The following is a 26,924-nucleotide window of genomic DNA, read 5'->3' on the forward strand; positions in this document are numbered from 1 at the left end:
GCAGCCTAATTTCAATACAATGAACAAAGCTTTATTCATCTCATGTTCTCTTTTTGCTAATGCAGACAACCTCTGGTCTTAAGCCTTCTGCCCCCTTATCTTCTGACTATCCCTTTCTTCACGTTGTTTGTCCCACAGCCATCCTCAACATAAGTAAAAGATATCTTACACATATAACAACTTTGTCTTCTACCCTGTCTCTTAAAAGAGCAAAAGACAACCCATTTTCTACCTGAAAAACTCCTGTGCAGCTATCAGTAACCATCAAATGCCAAGCCTCCTCAAATTTACATAAAGAACAAAAACTCAGTGAAGATTTTAGGATTAAATGAAAGGGAATGCTGTGGTTACAAAGTGTTAAAGCATTCTCTTGAGTTTAAAAATCAGAATACTGACAGGAAGAGTGACAGTTGCTAAGAGATGGCCAGTGAATTCCTTCAACTAAAAAATTATTAAGGCTTCGTAGGTTCAGAACAAATCCAGTTGAAATTAAGGGGCTCAAAAGGAATTAGCAGTTTCTTTAGGATCTAGTTTATTTCACACTTTACAGCAATAAAAAAAATTAGATAAATTTAAAAAGGTTCAAAGAAAACTTGGGAGTGGTAAGTTCACCGCCCATGAAATGCTCTACTCTATAAAATTACTTAGAGCCAGAATAGTAACAGTAACAACTACTTTACTTCCCTGACATTGATAGACTTTCACTGAGAAGAGAACTAACATCAACTGAACACCTAAAACCTGCCACACACTATGAGGCATGTTACACACGGTATCTCATTTAATTCTCAATAATGCAAGGCCAATATCACTATTATACATTGTACTGATTAAGGCTCAGAAAGACTAATCTTTCTAAGATCAAACAGGCAGTTACCCAATGACTAACTACTTGCTCTCTCCACTAGCAGTAAGTAAAAACTACTTGTCAAAAATGAAAGACTTATAGTAATGTAACAGCACTTTTATAACTTCTCTGAAGCAAAGAAAAATGGTGGTTAACATTACAACAGTTCTTGAAGGTCACTAAAGGACCATTCTGTGACAGATGTTTGTGGAGACTGTGCAGGCTTGGGTCTGACTGCAGGGGATAGAGTTCCTGCTTTCAAGGAGCTTACGTTTAAAATAAGAGACAAGACAATAAAGAAATAGATGTGTGGTTAGTCAGTCAGGGATAAGTCCTACAGAAAAAAATAAAGCAGGGTAGAGGAGTGAAGAGTGACAAAAAATGCACTGTTAGATGAGATTAGGGAAGGCATTTAAAACAGTACCCAGAGATTTAATGGCATCAGATCAGCAATATGTCCTCTGCCCACTGCACCCATTTATGGTACTAATGCCATTCCTATAAAAACTGGTTGGCATTATTTTTGCAGATGTTCCCAGCTCAGAGCTGTATGTGGGATAGTTATTTCATTAACAGTGGTATAGTGACAACTGGATTTATGATGGAAAAAAAAACACGAAACAAAATATCCTTTTGCTGCTTTGGCCTAAGCACAGTGCTAACTACCGGGTGTTACAATGTCTTAGTTTGGAAAAGTGTGTATCAGAGGTGGGTAACTGGGGTACCATGCTTTTTGGGTAAGGGACACCAGACTGCCACATGGGGGCACGCAAGATGTGTAAACCCATTTTTGTTTCAAAACAGCCAAGTGCTCTGGTATTGATGGCCCTGGCATTGAGAGGCTCCTGCAGCTTGGGTTATCTAGGAATTTCTGCTACCTCCCTGACTCCACGCCCCATTCCAGCCTAAATGTTTAGGTTCTACACGAGTGAATCACATTCCTGCTCAAATTTCTTGTATGTAAGCAGGGTAGTATGTAGGAGGAAGCTGGAGCCAGATGTTGGCTACACACGCCAGCAATTCTAACACTTGGGTAATGGGAGAAGAGCGGATGCAAGCAGAGATGGCTCTGACGCTGCAGTTGGCACCACTGTCTCTTGGGCACAGGGAGACGAGAAGTTACGGACTGCATTTATCCATAACTTGCACGGAATAACCTCCCTGTGGTAGGAACTTTGTATTGTTCCCTGCTACATTTCCAGGGCTGTGAACATAGTAGGTATTCAGGAAATACCTGTTGAATGGACGAAGTTATTCTCTTCAACAGTTTGCCACTACATTTAGGAAAAAATACGAACTCCTTAGCATGCCTTGAACAATCTGGTTCCTGCCTACTTCTCCAAACTCAAATCAAGACACTCACTCCTATCTTCATTCAACTACTGTGGCTCCAGCAACAGAGCCTTTTTTTAGCTTCTCAAACCTGCCAAACTCTTCTCCCTGGGCCTACCTACAGGGAACACTAACCCGCACCCTCAAGCTGGCTTTTCATCCTTCAATCTTTAGGTTAAATGGCGCCCCCTTAGAAGGGCCTTTTCTGATCTTATCTAAAGGAAATGTACCCCCAATACTCTCCCCAGTATTCTCTAATGCTTTACCTTTGCTTCCTCCACAGCACTTAACATGATTTAGAATTTGTTTATACTTGCCTATTAATATTTTTTATCTATCTTCCCAAGCAGACTGTGAGCCCCTGGGGGGCGGGGGGGGGGTAATATGTCCATTTTATACAAAGTTATAATCCCAGCTCCAGGATAGTACATGACTCAACAAATATTTGTTCAATAAATAAAAAATGGAAAGGGTAAAATATTACATTTGAGAGCAGTGTACAAAATGGACTGGAGAAAGGAGAGGCAAGAATGAAGAGACCAGTGTAGTAGCTGATAAGAGATTAGGAGCCTATTTTAGGGTGGTGGTAATGGGAACAAAATGGATGGGTGAACTTAATCCTGCAAATTCTCCACTAGAGCTTTAAGATAATAACTGAGAAGAAAGAAGGCAGCATGGAGGGTAGAAGGCTCACACCTTGGTAACCGGGAAAGTCGTAGCATTCTGAACAGAAACAGCAATGTCAAAAGAAGGATATAAATTGTGAGGCAGCAGGGTGAGTGTAGCTAGAGATCTGTGGGACTGGAGGTGCTGGTAAAATGCTGGTAATCTTCCAAGAAATACCTGACAGCGACCTGGAAATATGTTGCTCTTAGGTAGAGAGATCTGATCTAGAAGAGAGATCCTATTTGAAGTTATGAGTGTAGATTGCAGGGAAAGAGTGAACAGAGAAGGAGCTGAGGAAAAGGAAAGAATTTTCTATGGTTATAAAGTATAATATGGCTATTATCCACTTAGACTTCTACATTTCCCTAATCTTAAATTGTTTCTACCCAATTCCTAGATCTACTTTAAAGAGAAACTCAAGCAAGAGAAAGGGTTTTACTGATGACTCTTGGGTCTTCTCTTTGAGCTGCTTCTCAGGGAGATTTTAATTATAGCCTTATTAGCCCCTTTCACAAATTTAAAACGTTAAGTAATAAAAAAAAAAAACAAACCCCTCATACACAATAACTTAGAGACATTACCCATAACCACCATCATATTCCAAAGAAACGATCTATAACCAAGTCTGATATTCTTGAATTTAACATTATTTAAATAAGATAATGAAATAAAAACATGAATATAAAGGAGGTCAAAATCTATTCACCTTCCCTATTCTGTTATTCCTTAGTTAATAATGACAATGGCTAAAGGATTTTAAATTGATCTAAAATATTAGCCCAATGAAAATCCAGTTAGACTGATTCAAACCATTCTGAGGGCAGGGAACTGAGAAATTAAAATTGCAGCCTTCTCTTCCAATTTGATTAAGCTAATGTAAAGTAAGATTCTGTTTATATAAATAAATGTTTTAATTAAACAAGGTGTTTATAATATAAACAAGAATTAGAAAACAAAATCTGTTAAAGAAACACCATGGATAGATAACCTCTAGTAATAAAAGTTAAAATTAAAGCAAAGTTTTTAGACTTTAAAATGAAGTAAAATGTTAAACTTAGAAAAAGTGCAACGTACTCAGGAAGATGGTCAGGTATTTACCGTATTTTCAATATTTTCTGATATTGAGGGTAGAATATTAAGTCATTAAGATCAGTAAATAATTACCTTCAGTAAGAAAAAAAAATAACTATAACAACAAAGATGCTGAAATAAGAAAGCACAATCTGAGAAATCTGAGAACACAATCAAAACCAGAAATTATATTCTACCTGAAAGACAACAAATATTTACATGCAGGTGGAAAGAGGAAGTATCACCTTGGTCAGCAAATGAGAAGGTTTTCCTGCAATGTTTCTCAGAAGAAGGGAGGTTTCCCTGTCCAGATAGGAGTGCTTGTGCAGAAAAAGAGAGAAAAACAAAAAAGGCAACAGAAGTCAGTGGAGGTTTTATGTGTTTAAAATATAAAGTAGACAAAGAATGATTCTCTATCATTAATCTCACGTCTTTTTCCTACAGTGAAATGTGTTCATAAGAAAACTTTACAAAAAACAAAAAACAAAAAAAAAACACAAAAAATAGAAAGAAAAGGATGGGGAGACAGACACCCTCTATGCCAATAGGCATGCCCTAGCTGACTCGTGCCAGTCCCTCACTCTGCAAAAATGGATCATGCACTGCATAGATCACAGAGCCAGACTGTCTTCTAGGGCAATGTTTGTTGAGTACTGTGCGCACAGCACAGATAAACAGGTGTCGAAGACCAATGACTAAACATATTCCTTCCTCTTATCAAAGCCTATAAAGACCTATATAGCTTTAAGTAGTATATTCTTTTGAAAACAGAATAAGACTTTTAAAAACATTTTTAAAGACTCTGCAAGTATTTCTGATCAATTCAATGATAGCTACACAAAGAGAAAAAATGTCCATAAATATTTTGCCTAATGGGTATCACCTGTTTTCAGTAAAATCTTATTAATTCACTCATTATATCAGAATACTAGTAAGATTATATGGCACAGTAAAGGACTTACATAGCAAACAAATGACATGAACAAAATATTATAGTTCCTTTAAAGTGATTAACTTATTCAAGCAATTAATATATTTTCATAAAAATGATTTGTGAATAACAAAGGCCCTAATTATCCTCTTCCCCCTTAATAACTTTTTAGTAACGTGTTCAAGGTAAGTTTATGCAACTGTATTTAAACTCACAAGAGTATAAATTAGAGCTGTTTCCATATAAATGTAATTTAGACTTGCCTGTCCGTAAATAATTCTGAATTAGCATCTATTTTTTAATGCTGTGTAATTACTAACCACCATTTAAAACAATACATTGGTGGGGTGCAGGGTGGCACATTCGGTTGAGCATCCCACTCTTGGTTTTGGTTGGGATCCTGATCTCAGGGTCTTGGGACTGAGCCTCCACATGGGCTCTGTGCTCAGTGTGGAGTCTGCTTGGCACTCTCTTTCCCTCTCCCTCTGCCCCTCCCCCCCTAAAATAAATAAATAAATCTTAAAAAAATAAAATACATTGGTGCAGCTGAGTGGAGTTATAGAAAATATTCTATGACGTTATATTTTATATATCTAACTATATATCAAGTTATTCTTAAGAAAAAAGTTCTTTGGAAAGAAATATTAGAGCAGTACCCACTCTTAGAAAGTTCACTGTCACAGATAATAAAACACACTACTTCAAGATTAGAAACACTGTTAAAGAATATTAATCTTTGCTCATATCTACAGTATGTTGAGTTTACTATATAGTATTTCATTGCCTATGTATTTTTTTCTTTTTTTAAATACAAGATGAACCTTATAAGCATACCTGCCCTTTTCACCCACTCCTGCAAGAAAAAAAAAACACACAAAAAACCCCCAAAACAAAGAAAAAAAACTAAGGTTAAAAAAAATTGGACAGATTCATCAAGATCCGCACTAACAGGGTCAAACAATAACAAGAACAGAGACAATTATCTCTAGGTCCTCATTTACCTAAATGGTATAATCCTCCTGAAGGTAAAGATTAGTTGGCTTATCCAAAAGACAAGAGGCAAGAGAAATTTCTAAAACTTCAATTTAATTTGAGGTTAACAATCAGCTAAGACCAGGGAGAAAACTGGGAAGGACAATTAAAAAGAGCAACTTTAACTTTTATTGCTCTTATTCCCGTTCATTTTTTGCTATTCACATGTAATGGGAACAAGTGTATTCTTACACAAATATGTAAAATACATAGGAAATAATTTATAAAAACCCTACTCTTGTTTCCTTTATCTTACTCAAAGATTAGTTTCTCAGGAAAAGATCCCCCAAATAAGTAAAATACCTAAATTCTAAAAAAAAAAAATATGCTTCAGGCCATGAAAACAAACTTTTTTTAGTAAATGTAATTCTAGACATTAAATTCAAGTTTAAACTTAAAAATCTTGTAAGATTTACTCAATTAGTCCTCAAACTCAGATCACCTCAAGACTTCAAATCACTAAAAAAAAAAAATCCGTGATCTGATCAGCAAGAAACAATGATATCTAACTGTATTTGTTTAAAGACTCAGAAGTAGAAGTTATCCATTTAAAAATATTAAAAGGTTTAAACAGCCTAAAATAAAAGAGATAATTATATTATTATAGCTAGTGTACCAAAAATAATCCACATCTAAAACAATGAGACCACATACAATAGCTGAACATGACGATAAATTATTTTGTGTGGGACAGTCAGGCAGCTATTCACGGCTTACTCACTAGCAGGGAGGGAAGCCAGGCCTGCATGTTTCCTCTACCTAAGCTATAGGTATTTGTAGCAGAAAAAATGAAAACCTAGAAACCACAAGCAGCAAACTCTTTCCTTCAATAAATGCCTTACTTTATTTATCTTCCCCCTAATGGTGCCAGTCATACATTGCTCTAGAATTCCTCAGAAAGGGGGCCAGGGTGTTGGGAGAATCTGTTACTGGAGAAAGATGCAAGAGGGATGAGAAGAGTGGTATGCAGCTGGAGGACTGAGAAAAGCAAAGGACACAGTGGTTTGGGCATGTCCTTAAATCAACCTTCTGTCTTGGAACATGTTGCTGATAACAAAAATGCACATCACTTCATTTAAATAGGGCCTTCTTACATTTTCTTTCATTCACCACTAACAACACTAAGTCAGTGGCTTATTTTTAATCCATTTCATTGGTCTGTTAGCTTATTTTCTTTCTCTCTTCCACTTTATTTACCCTGTAAAACAAATTGAGGGAAGCCTGCAATTTCTATTGTCCAGAATTTACCAAGAGTTATTATGTTGGAAAATAATTTCACCAAGAGAAACCCAGCTTGAAGAGCTGCCAATACCAAAACTGGCACCATCAATGTGCATTCTGTCACATGCAAGTAAATGACAGAAGACATCTGAAATTCTTTTTCACAGAATAACGAATACTACTAAGTTAATAAAAAGACCTAAAATGCAAGAATTCCTGAGCTTTATTAATAAAGACGGTTTAAAAATATTCCACATTACTATGTCTTATTTAAAATAGTTACAGCACAATGAGAAATCTAAACTGTAAAAATAAATATCAAAATCATTTTATCATGGCCTCATCCAAAGTTGTAAGATAGGGAATGGTTTTGTCACAATTATACGTAAGACTTGGGCGCCTGGGGGGGACTCTGCTTCTCCCTATGCCCCACCCCCCCACTCATGCTCTTTCTCTCTCAATAAATAAAATCTTAAAAAAATTATACATAAGATTCATTTGTAAAAATTTTATACTTCCCCATTTTCTTTTGTTTGAGTCTATAAATTGTCTCAGCACATTATCCCTATTTTGTTTAAGGCTTTTTTCTATTACCATATACAGGTATGTTTTGTCTGCTATTATTTGTCACAGTATGTTTTAGTTCTAGGCCCACCTATATTTCTGCTTTCTCTACCCTGTAAAAAATGCCTTCTGATCTTTTCACTTGTCTTAAACCCAAATTATAAGTGCATGTATGATTATGTCATCGTGTCTTTTACTACAGTGGTGGCCAAACATTTAAAAACTGAAATACATTATATTATAAATTACTTTTTGGTTATTCTCCTCCATCATGGGTATTAGAGCATTAAATTCATTTTAAAAAGTAGATACGTTGGTAGGTTAGATTATTTATGAATTTCATTTGGGACAAAGATAGTGATTTAAATTGTTATAAAATGGGGGTACCAGGACTGAAAGGATTAGGAAGTGAAATAAGTGATGACAATGCAAGTGTTAGAGCAAGCATGGCTGATACTGAAGAGTGTAAGGGAGGGGCTGAAGGTGAGGTAAGAAAAGTGTTTTTCGGGTGCCTGGGTGGCTCAGTTGGTTAAGCGACTGCCTTCGGCTCAGGTCATGATCCTGGAGTCCCGGGATCGAGTCCCGCATCAGGCTCCCTGCTCGGCGGGGAGTGCTTCTCCCTCTGACCCTCCTCCCTCTCATGCTCTCTGTCTCTCATTCTCTCTGTCTCAAATAAATAAATAAAATCTTTAAAAAAAAAAAAAAGTGTTTTTCACTATGCCGGATATAACCCATTAGTAAACTGTGAAATCAATTCACTGGGTTACTGGGTTATTACCAGGCAAAGGAAGGAATCTGATTCAGCTGGGTGGGGGTCAGGAATTTGGGGGTTTTTTATGCTTCATAGATGATTCTGAAGCAGCACCATCCAACTGAATATAATACACAAATATAAAATTTTTTAGTAACCATATTAAAAAGAAAAAGGCAAAATAAACATTAGTATCTTTTATCTACCTGAAAATATCCAAATAGTATAATTTCACAAATTAATCAATAAAAAATATTAAAGAGATATATACATTTTTAAAATACTAAGTCTTTGAAATTCATGCTGTATTTTATCTTTATAGCACCTCTCAATTTGGATTAACCACATTCCAAGTGCTTAACAGCCACAGTGGCTAGTGGCTACCATGAGGAACAGCACAGCTCGGAAGCACCCAGATTTGTCAACACTGACCAGAGGATACATTTTTGGAGAAAGAAATTGGGTTTTCAGTGAAGCATCAGTGTAGAAGAGTCATTCTACTTGATAACGCCATTCTGAAGAACAGCTAAATTTGTTAATAGCTTAAGAAATTTACAAAAGCCCTTAGCTTCAGAATAGAAGAGAAAGCATGCGGTTTTAGGCTCCGATACACAATTTCTCTATATCAGATATGCTACCACCTATATAATCTTACCGTAAGTATTAATATTCAATGGTACTGTATCATACAGTTGCTCATTTGTTTTCTGCTCGTTTATTTTTAAAATTGATTTTTATTAAAAAAACCCTGAGGTTTATGACCAGGTTTCATTATCAGGAGTTCTAAAGAATGCATTCTTCTTCACTGCGATTTAAGTAGTCCCATGGACATGTTTACAGAACTTACAGGTGTCAGCTCAGCCTGCTCTTCTGTGAAGTCAATATGATGCTTGGCCTGCTTGCTGGAACATCTCAGAGAAATAGCATGCTGTGAAAATGCAGGAAGGAAGAAAATGATAGGTAAAGAAGGTGGAAAAGGGCCAGTCTCATTATCATGCAAGAAGAGACAAAGATCACTGAAATGAACTGTTGAAACAAAACAGTAATGAAAAGTTGCATGCATCTTTCATTATATTATGCAAAAATAAAAAAGAACTAGATGATCCTAACCCCTTGATAATGTATATATAAAAAGCACAATAAAGCAAATGTTGCAAAATGCTAAAAATCAGTGAATCTGAGTAATGAGTTTCATGAGTTCTTTGTACTATTCTTTCCATTTTTTGAAAGTTTCATATTATTTTAAAACAAGTTTTTTTAAAAAATCTATTCTCTGTAGACTCAACCTCACACAAACTCCCATATTTCCAAATGCTTATTGGTTAATTAAAAAAAAAAAAATCTAAATCTGAAGTGTTCAAAAAAAAAGAGATGACTACCTATATACCATGTTATTAAACAGTATGATGGAACATTAGTTATTAAAACTCAACACATCGTCACCAAAAATGAATGTAGGCAAAGTGACAAAAACAGTAGAAATAGTACATGTGCAAAGATTAAATGCTGTTACATTATTGAAGATGGAAAGGAATTATGGGATGATATAAACAGTTTAATATTAGGTTCCATTTCCACAAAATATTTGAATACTTTTCTACAAAAAAAAAAAAAAATCTCCCCCAAATCTAATTTTTACCTCAAAATGAATCTGGGGATCAATTCTACACATCAATTTTGCTCTAAACATGTTCAGTTCCAAAGACTTTTGTTTGTTATCAAGCTATCAAATTCTCCAACAATCCCTCAAAAACTCCAAAGTCTCTGCAGAGTTAGTTATGGATCACCATTTTCTTGAATTGAATCTGTAACATGGTAGAATCAAGTGCCATTTACAAGCCAGAATCTTGTGCTGGTGTAAGGGGGTGGGGGATGGCAGGTGTATAGAAAAGCACTGATCTCACACTGAAGCTAAACTGTAATCAAGAAATGGCCTTATACCAAAGAACAAAATAAAACACTTCCTCTTGATAGCTAACACCTTAGATTACAACTGGAAAAAAGAAGTGGAGGTCTGTGAACACACATTAGTGTTTCAATAAAACAGATTTACATTCATCCTTTACTGACACGTGTGCATTTTTCACAAATACTAACAATGAGCACAGCACTGATGGTAAAGAACGCAGACCTTAGGGCTGGAGGGACTGGGTTTGAGCCTCAGCTCAGCCATTTACTGGCAATGTGACTCTAGGCTTACTATTTAACCTGTTTTCTTATGTGTAAAATAGAGCAATATCAGCATTTTCTCCAAAGTTGCCATAAGAATTAAGTGAATAACATTACTACTATTACAAAAGTGGGAAACCACCGGCCCTCATCTGAATTTCATTTAAGCCTCAATTCATTTAAATTAGAGCTAGTTTAGAGTTGTTAAATTTTAATACATGTAGGAATATACTAAAACACCACAAGATGGGGATGTTACTGCATAAATCTCTTTGCCCTTTTTCTTCCGCCCTTGTAGTTCTGTCTTTAGGTCTGGATCTAAGAGCACTGGCCAGTCTAGCCTTGTCTTGATTCTCCTTCAATTCTGTGATGAAGCAGCATGGTATTTCAGTATGAGCTCTAAAACCAGACTGCCAGGGTTCAAATCCTGGGGAACTTAGTCACTCTCTGCCTAAGTTCCTTCCATTGTGAAAATGGAGGTAATGGAATCTATTCCACAAGACACTGTGCAGATTCAGCATGTCGTTAAGCACAACGCCCAACACAGAATAAGTGCTCAATATAGTAGGGGATATTATTTTTCTATTTTTCCCCCTCTTTTTTCCCTTCTCTCCTTTTACTAGCCATTATATAGCCAGTAAATGTCTGAATTCTTTTTAAAATTACTTCTTTTAGGTACCTGGGTGGCTCAGTTGGCTAAGCGTCTGCCTTTGGCTCAGGTCATGATCCCGGGAGTCCCGGGATCCAGCCCTGCATCGTCATCGGGCTCCCTGCTCAGCGTGCTTCTCCCTCTGCCCCTCACCCCGCTCAGGTTCTCTCTCACACACACTCTGTCTCTCTCTCAAATAAATAAAATCTTTTTTTTTTTTTTTAAAGATTTTATTTTTTTTGACAGAGAGAGACATAGCGAGAGCAGGAACACAAGCAGGGGGAGTGGGAGAGGGAGAAGCAGGCTTCCCGCAGAGCAGGGAGCCCGATGTGGGACTCGATCCCAGGACTCTGGGATCATGACCTGAGCCGAAGGCAGACGCTTAACGACCGAGCCACCCAGGCGCCCCTCAAATAAATAAAATCTTAAAAAAATTTTTTTTTAGGGACGCCTGGGTGGCTCTGTCGTTAAGCATCTGCCTTCGGCTCAGGTCATGATCCTAGGGTCCTGGGATCGAGCCCCGCGGCGGGCTCCCTGCTCAGCGGGAAGCCTGCTTCTCCCTCTCCCACTCCCTCTGCTTGTGTTCCCTCTCTTGCTGTCTCTCTGTCAAATAAATAAATAAAATATTTAAATTTTTAAAAAATTATTTTTTATATTTTATAGTCCTTATTCATTTTAAAAACAGATGAATCCATTTTTATTCTTGTTCAAAAAAAGGTCCTTTACCAGCCCTCCATCACACAAAAACAACAGACCTAAAATCAAGTAACGAAGATCTTTTATTTCTTCAGAGAAGAAAAATTACACAGATTAATAGGAAATACACAAAACAAGAATCATAGCATATATGCCAATGTCGATTGAGGTAGCGTGTTTGAAAAGGATGAGTGAGAACTAGACTTTCACCCTGGTTTTCACTCAATCTTCACCTCTTCTTTCATCTGATACCCATTCTTTTTGCTATTTATTAACCTCACTAGGCCAGGGAAATCTGGAATTAAACACCATATGGGTACATGTGAATTTCAGTGAAATGTAGCAACACAGCCATTAGAATTTTAAAAGAAATGTACTGCGATCATTGAGAAGTCAATTAATAATCCCAATCTTTTTAGATATGTAGGCCTCTTAAAGTTTGAGAAAGCCCTGTGCTCTTATCCAGTTAATACTTCAGACCAAAAAGTTGTTTGCTAAGAATAATTTAGGACTTAAATGCCACTGGCGGTCCCCACCCCAGTGCTACAATAAACACAATTGCTTATTTACTTTTCACTAACTCAAAATTTCTGCACACATTAATTCTTGAAATAGTTCTGAAAAGTGAAGGAACTGGAAGAATTTATTGCATTGAACCTATGATATGCTGTTGGCATATCACAAGTTATAATGGTATATCCATGAAAGATTTTATTTAGGAAAAAACTATAAATATGAGGAAAACAATTATAACATTCAAAAGTTTTAGTAGCTCAGATATTAAGGAATTTTTTCCTATCATAATATTTATAGTAAAATCATCAAGGATTAGAAAGATTCAACAAAGCCTTTTGAATCTGCCATAAACTACAATAGTTTTTTTTTTTTTTTAAGATTTTTTTATTTATTTGACAGAGCGAGAGAGAGCATATAAGCAGGGGGAGTGGAACAGGGAGAGGGAGAAGCAGGCTCCCTGAGCAGGGACCCTGATGCTGCGCTCAATCCCAGGACCCTGGGATCATGACCTGAGCTGAAGGCAGACGCTTAATGACTGAGCCACCCAGGCGCCCCTACAGTAATAGCTTTTAAAAGCATTTTCATTTTAAAAGTACATTTTCATGTATAAATTTCCAAATTCAGAGGAATCATTAAAGTTTAAATCTCACCAGAAAATATAAATGAATGTGCTAACATTAACCTTTTATCAGTGAACCCTATTTTATATAAAATTTATAACATGCAATTACCATTTATATTTGCAAACTTCTACGTAATTGAAAACTATTGCTTTATCAGTTAACATGAATAAAAGTACCATAACAATGCCAGGAAATCAGCTGCAACATTTATCTCACATTGGTTAAGATACAAAGAGACCTTATTAGAATTTATTTCAACCACACTGAATTCTAATTTAAAAACTTAGTAGATGAACATCACTGATGGACTTCAAAAGAATACTAAAATTATTCTATAATCCATTTTTATGCTTATCCACAGAAAATATTTTATACTAAAACATTCTTTAACATTTAGGAAATAATCATTTTTTAACAATCAGCTTCACTTTATTTTTAAGATACTGATAAAAACTGGGAGGCCAAATGTAGTTTCGTAATTCAAATACAGGCTTCTCAGTTACTTGACCTACTTAATTTCTTCTTTGGAATAAATACCCCTACCAAAGGGATAGTGGGAGGCTTAAATGAGACAATATATGTGAAGTGCCTGAAAACAGTATTTCAAGAAAAGTCAGGAAAGAGAAAGGCAGAGAAAAAAGATTTACTCTTCCTGATGTGAAATTGTACTGTGCCTATCCCTGTTCGCTTTCAGAGAGCAACAAGACAAAAAGATAAGCCACAGTGTTATTTCATTTTTAGATGGGCAGTTTAACTACCCATGTCCCCAAGATGGAACAGTACCAATCTCAAACTAATTTTTCTAACTAGGCTCAGATGTCTGGCAAAGAACTAGGAGGCAGTATGACTGGCAAAGTTAAGAGAAGGAGGAAAGAAAGGAAAACAGAAGCAGAGATAATGGGAAAGCAAATCCTGTAAGGACCTGCAGGCCATTGCAGGGATTTTGGTTTTATAGTAAGATACAAAGTCTTTGGGTTTGAAAAGAGGAGGGGCAAGATCTGACTAACTTTTAATAGGACCACTCTGGCTTCGGTATGGATGGTAGACCCTTAAGGAGAAGGTAAATATAGGATGGCCAGGTGGGAGACTATTGCAAAAATTTACATCAAGATGATGTTGGCTTGGTGTCCGTGAAGGTGGTGAGAAGTGATCAAATTCTGGATATACTCTGAAGGTAAAGGCAACAGAATATGCTGCTGGACTGGAATGGGAATGGAAAGAAAAAGAGAAGTAGACAAAGACTCCAAGGATTTTGTTTGATGCACTGGAAGGATGGAAGAGCCATCAACTGAGATGGAGAAGACTTTGGAGGAGTTCGGGAGAAAAGACCAGGGCTTCGGTTTTAGACCAGTTAAATTTGAGCTACCTATTAGACATCCAAATAGAGATACTGATCAGAGATAGGATGTGTCAGCCCGGAGTTCAGGGGAGAGGCACACTGGCAAAAGATACCTGTATTTCTTTGAATCTAAGATGACTTAATGCTGCTACTTTCTTGATCTTTTTCAGGAACTGTCAAAAGAAAACTTCGCACAGAACTGCCACCTCGCTGACAGTGACAGATGCCACCTGTTTCTAAAACATACTCTCTCAACTTAGGCACAACTTTGGGTCAGATAATTCTTTGTTGTGGTGGCTAACCTGTGCATTGGAGGGTTTTACCAGTACCCTTAGCCTCTACCCACTAGATGTCAGTAGCACCCTTTAATCAGTGACAACCACAAATGTCTCCAGACACTGCTAAATGTCCTTTGGGGGGGCGAAATAGCTCCCAGTTGAGAACCATTGTTTTAGAGGAATTAAAATGTGGGGAAAAGGTGTGTCTTAGATAAATGAAATAGGGTATTAAAATGCGGGAGTTGTCAGTGCTTAAGCTCACAAGAGTGGATACAGATAGAAATGGAGTCAGGACTGTACCTTGGGGCACTCCAATGTCAAGAGACTGCAGACAGGAAAAGGAGATTATGTTAGATATGGCTGAGTGGTAACCATCTTAGTAGGCCCAAGGAAAGCTGAATGTTAAAGCCAGCACTGGAGAAAAGCAGAGGGGCACCCCAATGTACATCATATAACCTCAAAAGTCTCCAGAAGCAATAGAAGTGATGGTGGGAATGAAAGCAGAAGGACTGACTGGTTGAAAGCATACTTAAGCAGTTGATTAACAGATTCCTTCCTTTACTCACAGACCAACAGTGGTCTCAGGTTCAGACTGACAGTCACTCACAGGACCCAAAAGACCACAGGTTGGCACCAAGTTCACTTAGTTCTACAGAAAGACAAAGTGTGCTAGCATGAGACATGTTATCTTTAAAAAGGATCTACATAGGCCACCAGGAGCCTTTTCTGGACCCACCATTCTAAGGGACAGAAATCATGTAGGTAAGTACAGAAATCACCCTGGCTTAGGGAAACTTCATATTCCACAGGAACCAGCAGTCCATTTTAACAGCCAATGAGTGTAGGTTCCAGGAACCCTCAAGGGATGTATTTATGTTCACTTACAAAACTGATAAACTTCACACCAGGAAACAAAGGTCCGTGTCTATTCATAGGCTTCTAAGTTCACTCACAGTCTTCCTGGTCCATATGCACTCACTAATCAGGGGTCAGTTTATAGTAAACAATATTACCTGGAAACATTCTATATTTATTAGTCAAGTTTCTACTAAAAAAAAAAAAAAAAAAATGCCAGGAGAAGGAAAACACCCACAATCATTTCCCATGAAGAAAAGGGGTTCAGACTTGCTAATAATCCTTTCTGTTTTAAAGCAGTGATTCTCAGAGCGGGGACTTTCGCCTTACAGGGAACATAGAGCAATGTCTAGAGACATTTCTGGTTGTCACAACTGAGGGAGGCATGTGTCCTACTGGCATTTGTGGATAGGATAGGTGCCAGTGATGCTGCTAAGTTTCCTACAATACATAAGACAGCTCCCACAACAAAGAATTATTTGGCCAAAATGTTAGTAGTCAATGTTGAGAAATCCTGACCTAAAAGGATTAGATGGAAGTTCACATACTCAACACTGAGGACCACCTGACATTGCAAGCCTTCTTTCCCAAATGGGCTGCTAAAGCACTCACAGCCGACATACGCCCTCTATGTAGGAGAATGAAAGAACCATCTTCTCTGGAGAAGCTCACACACCTGAGAGAAAAGACTTAAGAATGATACTAGAGCAAAGACTATGAAAGAGCAAAGAATTTTAAGATGATATTAATAAACACTGATTTTGTTTGAACTAAGAGAATCAACTGGGGGAAAGTCTGGAGTTGAAACAGTGATAAACATACAAAAAAAACTATTTTTAAATCTCAAGGCAACTACTAATTCCAGGTAAGCAAAATGTAATGGCCCAGAAAGAAAATGTAATAAAAGCATATAGTTTAGCACCAAACTGCATGTACATAGTCATGGTAATATAAAAACTGAACAGTAACCAACCAAAATATACTGGGAGGATAGGGGAGCATGAGAGAAGAAGGGAGAGGAGTTGTCTAAATCCTAATCTTCCAGAGTGAGAAGTCAGTAGATAACACATACAACGGAAAAATATAAAGAAACAGCAATATAAATATAGATTTAATGACACAGAGGTAAATACCCTGAGAATCAGCTAAAAGAGTAGAAAGTTTTGGCCTCTGAGAGGATATGGCATGTGTGTGCACATGTGTAGCAAAATTTTCTGTAACAAGTCTCACAGAACTATTTGACTCTTTAAACTCCACATATGCAAAAGTAATTAAAATATTTTTTAGAGATTGTATTTGAGTGTAGGGACAATTTGATACACGGGTTTGGGATCTAGTAAGCCTCAATTGTTTTTCTTGATTTGAAGAACAGACCAAATCCATAAAAAAGTATGCCAAACCAAGTTTCAGGTTTGGTTAAACCACTTTTCTACTCATCCAGGCAAGACACAAGAACAGGACGGACAGAGAAGACTTTAACTCCTTTCCTGCTTTATTCCTAGTTTACTCACCAAACTTTATATTGAAGTCTTACACTAACCATTGTATTATTGAACACTGGTATCTTTGCCCATGAATACCACTAGGTCACATCCAAAGAATTTGCTGGGAGAGGACTTTTCACTTTTTACTTTGTTTTTATTGTGTGAGTATATTTTTACAGATGAGACACACATAAAGATCCTTAATGATTAGTTTAACCTGACCTCACGCATCCTGACCCAACTCAGAATAATCTGATTAGAAAGAAGGAATATCAACATATAAAACACAGAATAACCAAGAAAGTGCATCCTTAATAAAATATTGCTCATATCCCAACAGATAAATCTAAAAGACATAAATGATACATACTACAGAGCTGGTGCTAAATATAATCCCTAGGTATCATAAGACAAATAAATTTTTGAGTTCTCTACAGAATATATACCACATGAGCTTCATTTTAAATAAGTGAAAATTTACTTTTAGATTGATATACTTTTTCTTTACAAGCAATTAAACTCAAATTTATCTCTATTATGCTTCACAGTGCCCAGAACAAACTGGGTACATTATTAGGTACAAAAAGTTACTGACTGATGGAAATTAATCTATGAATTAAATCAATGGGGAAAAATTAATAATGTTGCATAATAGATGTAAATTTTAAATTTCTCTGTAATTCTTTAAACCTTGTTTTACAAGATTTTACCTTAGTAATGATTACGCATAAACAGATTATTTTACCCTGTGGTAGAGAGGACTGTAAACATAAACTGAACAGAAGGCTGGCTTTATTTTACCCACATTGATCTTTCTTGCTGCTACCCTGTTAACAATACTGCCTTCTTCTTGACAAAAATATTCAATAAAGAATTTACCTACACCAAACTCAGCTTTTGCTAAACTTATTTTAACAAAAATTTCTTCCTTGCCCTCACCCCATCACATCCAGAAGAACTTTGTCCTTTAAAGATCTGTTCACATATATTATCACTTTTGATTATCTGAACCACCATATGAGGATTAGACCATGTACTATTAGCTCCATTTTACTTCTGAGAAACTGATGTTCACAGAGGCTGAATAACTCATTTAAGGTCCTATGGGTAGTGAGTGGCAAAGGGAACACCACTTGGAACCCAGTTTTCTGATTCCAAGCCCAAGGGCTCTTTCCACTACAGTACACTGACTCTTTGATAATAAAATAGAATCTTGGAGGACTATAGCAGTGGTAGGCATCTTTTTCTTAAGTTGTTGTTTTATAATAAACATACATTAAACAGCAATTACTATTATAACAATTATAAGAGGTTTGTAAAATGTCATCAAGTATAAACCACACTTCAAGTTTTTTAATCATGTGAAACTCGTATTAATTCAAGGGCTTCAAATAGCCTAAGAATAAAATGAAGAAACTCTCTTAATCATTGTGACATTGCTATATCTGGTAATATATTCCTTCTGTAGTGATTTTAAAACTTAGCTCAGAAGGATCCTGACAAATTTTAAATGTAGAAAAAATAAGAAAGTTAATTAAGACTACATTTTAAAAATACCATTTCCTCCTTTTTAAAATACTAAAATAGCAGGAAAAAAGTTCCATCTACTTACCTCAGTAATTGGCTGCCCCTGATGTGTCAAATCCAGTTCTTGAGGGCGTGTTACTTTATCAATATCCAAAGAGTCCATGCTGGAGGTTGCAGAGGTGATGCTGGAACGAGAGGAGTTACTAATAGAGCGCACTTCAGCATCGCTCAATGTGCCTGCTGATGCTGTTCTTCTGTGCTGATTAGTTACTGAGGGCTTAGTATCCTCTAGTACAGATTGCTGAGCAGCCTCATCCATGCTCAAGGAAGCCTGTTCTAACTGTGCAGTGATGTCATCCAGGGAGTAGTTGGCATGTGATGGTTTAGTTATCCTGTTAGATGAAGACAATCCTTTCAAAGTGCCATGTTTTGATGTATGTCGGCTGGCAGGTAATTTCTGAGTGGGTTTTGTTTCTGTGATTTGACGCTTACTATTTCCTGCACCAATACTGCTGAGCTCCTGCTCTATGGAGCAAAGATCGGCCATCAGGGCATCCAGATCCACAGTTTCTCCCTGATTCAGAGCTTCTGCAATGAACAATACATACATGACGTTTCCAGGATAGACTGAATCAGAATTTACACATTCTATTATAAATCTGTCAATGAATGAAGGGGTAAGAAGCAAAGAAATTTATCCTATTGGGCCTAAAGCCTATTGAATATATTATTTCTAAGAATTTTTTGTTTTAAATTCACAGAGAAATTTTTAGAAGCAACTAGTCCATCTTTTAAGATTTGTAGTAATCAGTGGAGAATAAAATTATGAGTTGAAAGATTAAAAATAATGCAAAAATCATATACTGTCCTATAGTTTTAACCACATCCCCCATGCAACTTTTCACCACAGGCTCTATATTATTAATATGATCAGTGCCATGGTAGAGTTGTTAATACTTAAAGAGCTGAGAGCATAGAGAGAAAAAAATGCAAAGCCTAAAAAATTACAGATTATGATGTCAATTCCAAATATTAGAAAGTTCATTAGGTAGAATACAATAAATAAAGGCCAGAGGGGCTGATTTAAAACTAATTAACAAGTAATTTCACTGGACTTTATTCCAATGAAAATACAACAGTGCAAGTAGGTTTGTCATGAAGTACCACTTGAGTATGTACTTTGTCAATTATTAGTATCTAGAAAACTATTTTAGTTATGTTCCAGTTCAGTTTTTTTCTGTGATCATTTGAATTAGTAATAAAATGCACAAACCAAGAAATAGAAGAACTCACTCAAGTTATGCATGTAGTTTTTATATTGAGCTACTTGGAACTGTAGCTGCATTGCTTCTGCATTATATAATTTAGTATACTAAATATATATTTAGTATACTATCTTACATTTTACTTCCAATTACATCTTACCATTCAAGTTGTATATGGAGAAGCGGTAAGAAAAATTGGCCATATTTGTTTCCTGACGAAGAGGAGATCTTTTTACTGGTTCCACGGGCTTGTCAGAATCCAAACTCTAAAGAAAGTTTAATAAGTCATATTATTTTTAGGCTTCAATTATAAAAAAGATAAAGCTTGTTATTTGATGAGGTGAACTGTCATATAATAGTTAATAAAACCAAAGTCCTTCTAGTTTTAAGGACAAGTAAAATGATGGTTTTATTGGTTATAGTTTTATTATTTTGGTTATAGTTTTTCAATTTTTAGATAATATGCTTATTACTTAAGGCATTTAAGACCATCCTAGTTTGGATTGAATGTCTTTCCAAATACATCAAGTATAGTGACTGAGCTCATTTTACATAAATTCACTATTAGCTAAATATATGAATATGGGCAAGGTAAGATTCTGTTATCTCTTTCCTCAGAGGGATTTGTTTTTGGTCTAGCATAGTCTCATTCTTGGCATGAAGTACCCTGAAGATAAGGCATAATTCTGGACTCAAAATGTGTAGATCCAAAAAAAAAAAAAAAAAATGTGTAGATCCAAGATCAGTTTTTTTCTTTGTATTTATGTATTTTATTAAAATTTTTTTTATCTTAATTCTAGTTAATTTATACTACTATATTAATTTCAGGTGTACAATACACTGATTCCACAATTCTATACATTATTCAGTGCTCATACCATTCCCCCTGCCTTCTGTTAACCATCAATTTGTTCTCTATAGTTTACAGCCTGTTTTTTGGTGTTTTTTTTGTTTTGTTTTGTTTTGTTTTTGGCTTTCTTTAACGATATACTTGGATCCCTTTCTCTCTCTTTTTTTTTTTTCAGATTTTATTTATTTATTTGACAGAGAGAAAGACAGCACAAGCAGGGGGAGCTGCAGGCAGAGGGAGAGGGAGAAGGAGGCTCCTCGCTGAGCAAGGAGCCTGATGCGGGGCTCAATCCCAGGACCCTGGGATCGTGACCTGAGCTGAAGGCAGATGCTAAACTGACTGAGACACCCAGGTGCCTGCCCTGGATCCCTTTCTTTTTATTCTTTGCCTACCTATTACTGGTTTTTAATTTGTATATTAGGTTTGTATATAACATCTGCATATAGCAGTCTATTTTAAGTTGATGGTCACTTAAGTTTGAACCCACTCTTTACTTCTTTCCCCCTCATGATTTAGGTATATGGTGCCATACTTTACATCCTTTTACTTTGTGAATCCCTTGATTGATTTTTAGAAATATACTTATTTTACTGCTTTTGTGTTTCCTACTTTTCTTACTCTTATTTATGGTTTTCCACTCAGAGAGTCCCCTTTAATATTTCTTACAGGCCTGCTTAATGGTCATGAATTCCTTTAACTTTTGTCTGGGCAACTCTTTATCTCCCCTTCTATTCTGAATGACAGCCTTGCTGGATAGAGTATTCTTGGTTGTGGGTTTTTTTCTTTCAGCACTTTGAACATATCATGCCACTCCCTTCTGGCCTACAAAGTTTCCACTGAAAAATCAGATGACAGCTTATGGGGTTTCCCTTGCTTGCAACTGTTTTCTCTTGCTGCTTTTCAAATTCTGTCTTTATCGCTACTTTTTGCAATTTTAATTACTATGTATCTTGGTGTGGACCTCCTTGGATTAACTTTGTTGGGGCTCTTTGTGCCTCCTAGACTGGATTTTGTTTCCTTCCCCAGATTTTAAAAGTTTTCAGCTATTATTTCTTCAAATAAGTTTTCTGCCCCCCTTTCTCTTCTTCTGGGATCCCTAAAATGCAATGTTACTATACTTGATGGTGTCACTGAGTTCCCGAAGTCTATTTTCATTTTGTATTATTACTTTTTCTCTCTTCTATTCAGCTTGATTGATTTCTATTATTCTGTCCTCCAGGTAACTGATCTGTTCTACTGCTTCTAGTCTACTATTTATTCCATATATCTTACATTTCAGTTATTGGATTCTTCATCTCTGATTGGTTTTTATTTTTTCTATCTCTTTGTTGAGGATCTCACTGAGATCCTCCATTCTTTTCTCAAGTCCAGTGAGTATCTCTATGACCACTGCTTTAAACTCTCTATCAGTCATATTATTTACCTGTTTTATTTAGCTCTCTTGCTGTGACTGTGTCCTGTTCCAACCCCACTGATTGTTAAAGTTCCAGGTGTTAAGTCCCACTGACTGTAAGAACAAAGGGAAATTCAGCCCTGCTAGTTTTCAAAGCCAAATGTTATGGGGATACACCTTCCCCATGCAGGCTCCCTTGTCTGAGTCTGTTTCTCTTCCCTCTCTGTGCCCAGGATGCCCCTCCTTCGTGTCTTTGTCCTTCCTCCTCTCTTGGATGTGGCTTCTTCTCTACATTTAGCTGTGGAAAGTTTGTTCTCCCAGTCTTTAGGTCATTTTCTGGGTTATTACATTGATGTGGGGATTATCTAGCTGTATTCATGAGATACAAAGTGAGGTGAGAATCCTCCTACTCTGCCAACTTCCCTGGAAGTCCCAAGACCCAAGATCTTAACAGAGAGTGGCTACAACTTCAGACAATGATGGAATATCCTTGTTCTTCTCAAGCTCTATTAAGATGAGGACAAACTGTAACCCAGCTGTGATACTGCCTATGATAAGTCTAGAATTATACTGTAGATTCAGGACAGAATATCTTGTAAGTTATCTCACTACCTTTTTAAATGACACTTTTCCTCTCTAACCTTTCTACAATAAGGAATATAAGATGCTTATAACAGAGAAATTCAGGGAAAAGGTCTGTAGTTGGTGTCTAAATAAATTTACAAATATTAAGAATAGCCTTTTAAAACTTTCATTTCTATTTATAATTATCAAATTGATTTCAAATAAAAAAGAATCCTGGATAGTCTGTAGAATCATCGAATTAGATTACATTGGTGCCTTCTTTATTCATTTGTCTCAAGATAAAAGGAATCCATTCAGATAGTGTCCAACCAGTTTTTGAAGCTATCATATGAAGGGGATCCACAATCATTCACTGCCTTTCTTCAAAGTTTCACAAAATAGGAAATTCTTCAACCTCAAATCCTGTTCTTCTGCTGCAATTTAAGTCCTAATGCTTCTCTCAGTGGAAATGAAAAATAATAGGTAGGTTTAATATTTTCTGTAAAATAACTTGAATATAATTGAGGACATATTAAGAGTCTATCTATTTACCAGTTCAAATAAACATACTTGTTATAATTATCTGCTGTGCCCACAGTGCTGGGGGAACAAAAGAAATAGTAAGAAATACCCCTTAACACCAAGAAATTGGTAACCTAGGTGGGTGGTTTTTAAACTTTTTTTGGTGGGGGGCAATTATCATGAGAATTTGGTAAAAGCTCTGAACCTTCTTCCAGGAAAATGTACACACACAAAAAAACTTTACAATGATTTTAAAAGATTCACCAACCACTTAAAATGTAAACTCAATTTAATATAAAGTTGAAAATCCCATTAACATGGTATGTGTGATATGGGTGGATGCACAGATGACACTTCGTAGTAAACTAAAATAACAAAACAAACAAACTTGAGGTTTTAGCCACTAATAAAGTACATAAAATATTTTTTGAAAACATATGAAGTGTTAAAAAGCAACTTGTTAGCAGTGAGCCACCATTACACAATGGTTAATCTGTTTTGTCTCTAAAGACAGATTTATACAACTTAAAAAAAAAACAAAAAACAGTCACAGCATTAGTTTATAAGCCAACATTTTTGGTGAGTGACTCTTCACATTATAAGGCAAGGAATTTAAAATACTGGGAAGAATATAAGTACCAAACCAGTAGAAAAGCCATCGGCAGTGAAATAGTGTAGAGTTACTATTCCATCTTTTTTAAACCTAAGATCCAATAAAACAAGATAAAAAAAGCTTTGCCATAGTTTTAAAATGCAGCCAGAAATGAAATTTTGTAAGTATTCTAGAATTATGTAATAGAAAATACTTGCATGTGAGGATATTACTTATGTTGTAAAATGTAGTAAATATTCACATTTATTAAGTTATGGAATAGGATTTGCTAGAATTTAGACTTTTAGATTTTGGGTTTTAAACCTTTTTAGCCAGCAGTCTCAGTTTACAAAACAGATTTTAAATAATCCCTCTAGAGGAACAGAATCTCTTGTCACAGGTATTTTTTTGTTTTTAGACTCCTTTAAATAACCACATAAGATAATACTTCATGTTCTAGAGTTACCATTCATTTACCTGTTAACGTTTTGGACATTTTTCCTTTACAGCAGTATTTAAAAATGGAACCTATATCCATATCCCTATGTGTACACAGTAAACTTTTAGCACACAGTGATGATTTAAAATCTTCGAACAATTTTTCAAGCCACTATTTCTGACCTGAGTGAGTTTGTCTAGCTCCCCTAGCCAGGCTCCAAACATTTTGTCCAGGTCCTGATCTTCCTTATCACTGTCTTCTTCAGCACCATGGTCAATTTCTTCATCTGATAACTGATCCATCTGAAATACAGACATTTGGGTAGAATGAAGTTTAACAGGTTAAACTTGAAAAATTATGCAGCACATGTATATTGTAACTCTCTGGAGTGAAACCTTCCAAACTAGAGATTATATTATGCAAGGAAATTAGAAGTCTTAATGGAGACAACGCTGACAAGTGAGTAGAAATGAGTAATTAAGTCTCAAATTTTTAGGAAATTGTGAAAGAAAAGAATGTATCAGATTTTGACCAGAATCGCAAGTAACAATAATTTTAAAATTGCAGAGCCCTCCCATTAATCAGAGGATATTATAGTAGTGCAGTTTTCTCCACTAACAGATCCTGTTAACACCCCAAAAACTACAAATAATTTCAAGACTTCAATCCAGCACATTATTATCTCACTTACTCTGTAACAATCTATTTACATACAAATAAGTATAACTTGCAAAACCTTAGTCCAAAAAGCACTTCAGAGAAAAGACAAAATTTTTAATCTAGTTTAGTCTGTTGAATTAGTTCCTCCTCTTATAGTGTTCTTTCTACCTTACTTTCTCATCAGTTCTGACAAAATCCAAGGAACCAGAACTGAAATAAACTTTAGAAAACCAGAATTGAAAACTTTAAATTCAAATACAAAATTTCCTATATGTGGTGACTTTTCAAGTATAAATCCTTGAAAGAAGAGATTATTTTCTTTCTTCTCATTAATAATGTGTTGTCTGACATGGAACCTGCATATTGTTTTGTGAAGGGAAGAAAAGATTACACAAAACAAAGTAAGATCAGTGAATGACCAGATACTTAAAGTTCTTAAAGTAAGATTAATCTGATTAATATATTTCAATATTAAAGACAATCCCTGAGAATCTTTTTTAAAATTCCAGTATAGTTAACAGACAGTATTATATTAGTTACAGGCATACAATGTAGTGATTCAACAATTCCATACATCACCCAGTGCTCATCATAACAAGTGCACTCCTTAATCCCCATCACCTCTTTCACCCATCCCCTCACCCACCTCCCCTCTGGTAACTATCAGTTTGTTCTCTATAGCTAAGAGTCTGTTTCTTGGTTTGTCTCTCTCTGAGAAATCTTTAGTAAAGCCTACCTTTGCTTAAACCAACATATTCCAAAGTAATCTGACCACAAATCCTTTCCCTTCAACTTGAAATAATACCTATTAACTTTCCCAAGGACACAATGAATATCATCATTCTACATTCCATGCTCTTGACTCACATTTCTGAAACACAAATTTTGTTCCAGTGGATCTAGGCAATATTTGGAATACTACCTGCCTATTGGTTTAAACAATTCCTCAGAGATTAAAGATATCCTTAACCTTAAATAAGAATTTGTACACATATTACACCTCCAAAGCAACAATCAACAAAAGTAATTGTGATCCTTAAAATGTGGTTATGAGCTATGTGAGGAATTTAATTATCTAACGGGATGTCATGAAGCTAAATGTTAAACCTTATTTTACTATATAAAATTTTGCAGAACGGGTCAAATAGTGTTGCAAAATCAATCTGAACTGGGACACTTAGGTGGCTCAGTTAGTTAAGCGTCTGCCTTTGGCTCAGGTCATGATCCTGGGGTCCTGGGATGAAGTCCCACATCGGGCTCCTTGCTCAGTGGGGAGCTTGCTTCTTCCTCTGCCTGTCACTCCCCCTGCTTGTGCTCTCTGTCTAACATATAAATAAAATCTTCAAAAAAAAAAAAAAATCAAACTGAACTTAATTCTAACGATATGGAAAATCAGATCATATCCCATTTAATCACTTAAGGGAAATAATTTTCTTAAACTTAATACTACAAAGGATCACAGTTTATTAATATCTCTAATGTAAAATGTTAATTTTCATTTCTTAATTTCTCTCTCAAAGCATGTATAAATCAGGGAATTCTCTTGACAGATGGAAAATATATCCACCAATTCCCCAAATCATACATTTGACTCTTAAAGAGATTTGGTTTTTATCATTCATTTGTGTTAATACTAGTTCTAGGATTTTTATTCATTAATGAACTATTTACAGAACTATCTCAATAGAAACCTGATATCATACTTCATTGTTCTACCCAGGAAAACAAAATGTTAGTACAAAAAAAACCCCCTCATCTGACCAGGTAACTTAATTACTCAAATCATAGTTGCTAGTTTGAGAATATCTAGGAGTAGGAATACCCAGTCTTCGTAATGAAGGCCAACAAACAACAGAACTGGGAATTTTAAAAGTCAACTTCCTCTTCCTCCCTAATCTTTAAAACTAAACACACTGGAATAACCCAGAAGCTAAAATATTCTAGGAGGAATTCTGCTTTGAGATAATGATACTTATGCCTGCACTTCCCTTCTGAGCACATATTATAATTGCCCATAAGGAAGTTATACTGGAAAGAATGAAATAGGAATATAATTTTGCATATAGTTTTTCAGAGCATAAGCAAAAC

The 26,924-nt window shown here is 35.9% G+C and overlaps 2 protein-coding genes across 6 annotated transcripts in view; one reads left to right on the top strand and one right to left on the bottom strand.

Annotated features, from left to right (window-relative positions):
• Positions 1-9,548, top strand: part of ABI2 (abl interactor 2) — a 169,210-nt gene extending 159,662 nt beyond the window's left edge. For 3 of the 5 annotated variants that reach the window (XR_010410273.1, XR_010410272.1, XR_010410274.1), the window contains one exon: positions 8,738-9,548. Coding sequence is in view for 1 of the 5 variants with exons in the window: in XM_064586952.1 (XP_064443022.1) it covers positions 8,738-8,757 (20 nt within the window). In the remaining 4 variants the exon portion in view is untranslated. The remainder of the gene's footprint in view (positions 1-8,737) is intronic. The other 2 variants (XR_010410271.1, XM_064586952.1) reach the window with 2 other exon arrangements.
• RAPH1 (Ras association (RalGDS/AF-6) and pleckstrin homology domains 1) overlaps positions 1-26,924 on the bottom strand; it is a 93,707-nt gene that overhangs the window by 35,576 nt on the left and 31,207 nt on the right. Inside the window, 3 exon segments of the mRNA XM_045868159.3 lie at positions 18,637-19,139; positions 19,977-20,082; positions 24,359-24,478. Coding sequence (XP_045724115.1) covers positions 18,637-19,139; positions 19,977-20,082; positions 24,359-24,478 — 729 coding nt within the window.

The sequence above is a fragment of the Mirounga angustirostris genome, unplaced genomic scaffold (genome assembly GCF_029215605.1).
Source record: "Mirounga angustirostris isolate CCGP_5_RB_7025 unplaced genomic scaffold, mMirAng1.0.hap1 SCAF_3, whole genome shotgun sequence".
Taxonomy (NCBI): Eukaryota; Metazoa; Chordata; class Mammalia; order Carnivora; family Phocidae; genus Mirounga; species Mirounga angustirostris.